The following is a 3,246-nucleotide window of genomic DNA, read 5'->3' as shown; positions in this document are numbered from 1 at the left end:
CTTCCAGGGGTATCAAGTCGATCGACTGAGAAGCATCGACGGGAGATCCTTGCAGCAATGCGAAAACACAAATTTGCGTCGGCGTTTGGTGGCGTCCTTCCCATTTGGAAGGACGACAACTACATCTACTCCGTGAACTTCAACATTGTCGGAGACACTCCTGCCTTCGTTGAGGTCTTGCGGGGGATCCTGTCTCCTGAACATCACGCAAGGGGTTAACGAATCAGGTCCGCCGACTTCGTGGTAGAGCCATATTGTCAACTTGTCATCATTCTTTGTCCAGAACGCTATAAGTGAAGAATGTCCACCAACGCCCTCGTGGATCGGACTTGAATATCAACCTAAACCTTGTGTGGCACCGCAATTCGTGCTTGAATTGCAATCTCTATGTTAGATTCTAACATGAGAATGTTAGATTCTTACACTGACGATCATGCGGTGCTGGCGGCGGTTTTGCCGTTGCCCGTATCTGCAAGATAGGTGCATGTGACAGTTCGACGGAGTCGGTTTCCAAGCGGATCAGCAACATCCAAAACCATTCCATTTGAACACCCACCTTCGACATAGAACATGAGACCATGAAGGTATCAGTGAATAGAGAACTGGAGATCCTTGCAGGCATGCGACAACACAAATTCGCGCGCGTTGTTTGGTGGTGACCTTCCCATTTGGGTGGACGACAACTTCGTGTTCTCCTGCCTACGTTGAGTTCCTACGGGGGACCCTTAACATTGTATCACACTAATAGTGAGCCGCAGTACTCATGATCCAAACCTACGAAAACGGCGCATTCTCCAGGCCGATGAACCGGCAAGAGGTGCTTGCTCTCGACTCCAAACGAAAGGAGCTGGAGGTGGAGGCCCAGAGCTTGGGAGAGTTTTTAACGGCACAAGGCGTAGGCCTGAGCCAGAAGCTCATAGACGAGGAGGGCTTTCCTTTGTCTGGCGTCGATCACTACGCCGTGCGACAGGCTCGCCATCGGCTGGCTGTGCTGAAACTGGATTTGGTAAAGATCAACAGCGAAATCAAACAGGGCCTAGAGACGGTTCTGGCTCCCACATCTGAAAAATACCAGAGACCTGTGCACGCACTGAGAGCCTTTGCTGTTGTCAAAGACGTCACGCCCGGATCGCCCACGGCTGGCTGCCTGCAAGCCCATGACGCGGTCTTAGCCGTCGGTGATGTTAAACTAACTGCATCCCTGTCACCATGCGCACTAATTCGACGCCTGCCCGCTGTAGTGCAGGCCCACGAGGACCGAGATCTGGTTTTCCATTTACTGCGACACGGCGACTTTCTTGAGGTCGTGATCCGCCCCAGAAAGTGGGCTGGAGCTGGACTGCTGGGCTGTCACATTGTGGCCTTACACGAGGGCAGTCAGAAGACTGAATAGGATTGACAGGAAGAGGCTCATGTACCCAAGGCTTAGTGTTCTGCGTAACTATACAACGTGTTGCTTACCTTGTGAACAGAAATGCTAGCACGAACAGGCAGAACAGCGCAGGCGGGTAGTGAGGGTGGTCCGTCATCCAGCCGAAGAGGAGAATTTCAAACTGTCCCATCTTTGCTGTCACCTTGCGGGTGAATCGGGAGTACAGGAGGAAAGGAAGTACTTGCAGAAAGCTGCACAACAGCACGGAGCGAGGAACGCCCCCCACAAGCAGACTGTTGGCGAACGGAGTCATTAAACCCGTGGCCAAGAATCCTGGTCTTGGAGTCATCAGTTTGAAGAAGAGTACAGATGGAAGGTTGAAAAGGAGCTGGATGATCAGCAACACGAAGGACTCACCATCAGAGCGAAGCCTACGGTGGCAATGTCAAGGCACAACAGCAGATGGGTTAGCCTGTTCGATTCCTCCTCTGCCGCCAACATTCGAACAAAAGGGAACACGTAAAACAGGCTGCGAGGTAGAAGGTACAACAGACCAGTAGGGATTGGGAAGAGCAGGACAAGGAGATAGTCTAGGCTTCTAGGGGGCAACGTTGGTCGAGTAACCCGTTGCAAGCTGCGAACGTAGGGAAGGACCCATGAACCTGCAAGTCTTATGAGCCGTGACGTGGTCCTAAAGGCTTCACTGCATCCCCAACCTAGGAGTGCGACTAGTAGGGACGTTTCCATCGGCGAGTAGTGGAAGGGAGAATCCATGGATTGGAAAGGAAACAAGTAGCACGTTACCGTTAAAACGGAAGCTGCAGCCAAAACGCTGCCTAGGGGCGTCTGCAGCATCCGAGTTATAGGGCGGCGTTTGGCCCTCTCCTCGCGAATTTCGAACAGGTAGAGTAACAAGAACTGGTGGGCAACCACTGCTGACAGAACGCCAATTCCGTACGCGCGCCCGGAGACGAAGAGCGCTGACAGCAGGTCTGGTTCCAGCGTAAGTCGGATATCGCCATCATGAAGGAGGATTGCCATCAGGTGCAGCGCCTTGTCGTCCTTCACAGACGTGGAGACGTCGAGATCCAACAGTACGTGTGTCCGGGACGCCCCGACCTCAGTCTCCCCCCAAATGATGTGCTCCCAATCCGAGGAAAATGCAACCAACAAAGGGGGGTGCGCCCCGACACTTGTGTATCCGACAGTGGCATCGGGAGACAGCCAGGACGGCACCTGCAGCAGCCGTACGTGTGTGGCGGGTGAATCGGACTTCGGAATCTCCATCTGTACCTTAGATATCCCTAGCAAGAACAGCAGCTGGTGGCAAAGAGGCAGAACGCGAGAGAACGGATCAAATGTTACAGTGCGAGGCGCATCCCCGACAGCCACAGAGAACATCTGTGATTGCACTCCCGGGCCCACGCTCAATGTTCCCACCTCATCGAAGGTCGGAACCAGAGCAAGGCACAATCCAGACGTGTTCGGCGCGCAGGCCACTCTTACCGGCTTGTCCTGAAACTCGACGTTGGAAACAGAGTTCGAATCTAGGAAGGTTAGCAGTACCATGGACGCCGCTTCCTTTACCGGAATCTTACATGCCTTCTGGAGGCAATTTAGATTCGTCGTCCGGAACACTGTTTTGAAGGGTCTATACGCCGACATTTCAGGAAACCGACGGAGATGGCGCTTCGCGGAGCCATCGATGTCGGATGTGTCCGACAACTTGTGGGGTTCCGCACCATCAGATCTGCCCTTGTTGTGGGGTTCCGCACCACCAGATCTGCCCTTGTTGTGGGGTTCCGCACCACCAGATCTGCCCTTGTTGTGCATCTCGCGATGAACCTCCTTCACACTTATGACTTCATTGAGAA

The 3,246-nt window shown here is 53.5% G+C and overlaps 2 protein-coding genes across 3 annotated transcripts; one reads left to right on the top strand and one right to left on the bottom strand.

The window, feature by feature from the left end:
- Positions 1-763: 763 nt before the first annotated feature.
- Positions 764-1,393, top strand: KVP17_004893 (uncharacterized protein; the record flags this gene model as incomplete). Its single annotated transcript, XM_068523501.1, has 1 exon — positions 764-1,393. One exon carries the CDS (start codon positions 764-766, stop codon positions 1,391-1,393), a length of 630 nt encoding a protein of 209 aa, XP_068376103.1.
- A 64-nt stretch (positions 1,394-1,457) lies between these two features.
- On the bottom strand, positions 1,458-3,037 carry KVP17_004892 (uncharacterized protein; the record flags this gene model as incomplete). 2 transcript variants are annotated; one of them, XM_068523498.1, is made up of 2 exons in its annotated part: positions 1,458-1,760; positions 1,790-3,037. In XM_068523498.1, the coding sequence occupies 2 exons, from the start codon at positions 3,035-3,037 to the stop codon at positions 1,458-1,460; spliced, it is 1,551 nt and encodes a 516-aa protein (XP_068376101.1). The 2 variants fall into 2 exon arrangements, with proteins under 2 accessions (XP_068376101.1, XP_068376102.1); XM_068523499.1 differs by lacking the exon at positions 1,458-1,760 and having other exon boundaries at positions 1,769-3,037.
- Positions 3,038-3,246: the final 209 nt, after the last annotated feature.

The sequence above is a fragment of a genome (genome assembly GCF_019968985.1).
Source record: "MAG: Porospora cf. gigantea B chromosome Unknown PgB_NODE_2693_length_3246_cov_116.987, whole genome shotgun sequence".
NCBI lineage: Eukaryota > Apicomplexa > Conoidasida > Eugregarinorida > Porosporidae > Porospora > Porospora cf. gigantea B.
Note: the sequence above shows the minus strand (reverse complement) of the source record. Positions and strands in the feature narration are given on the sequence as shown.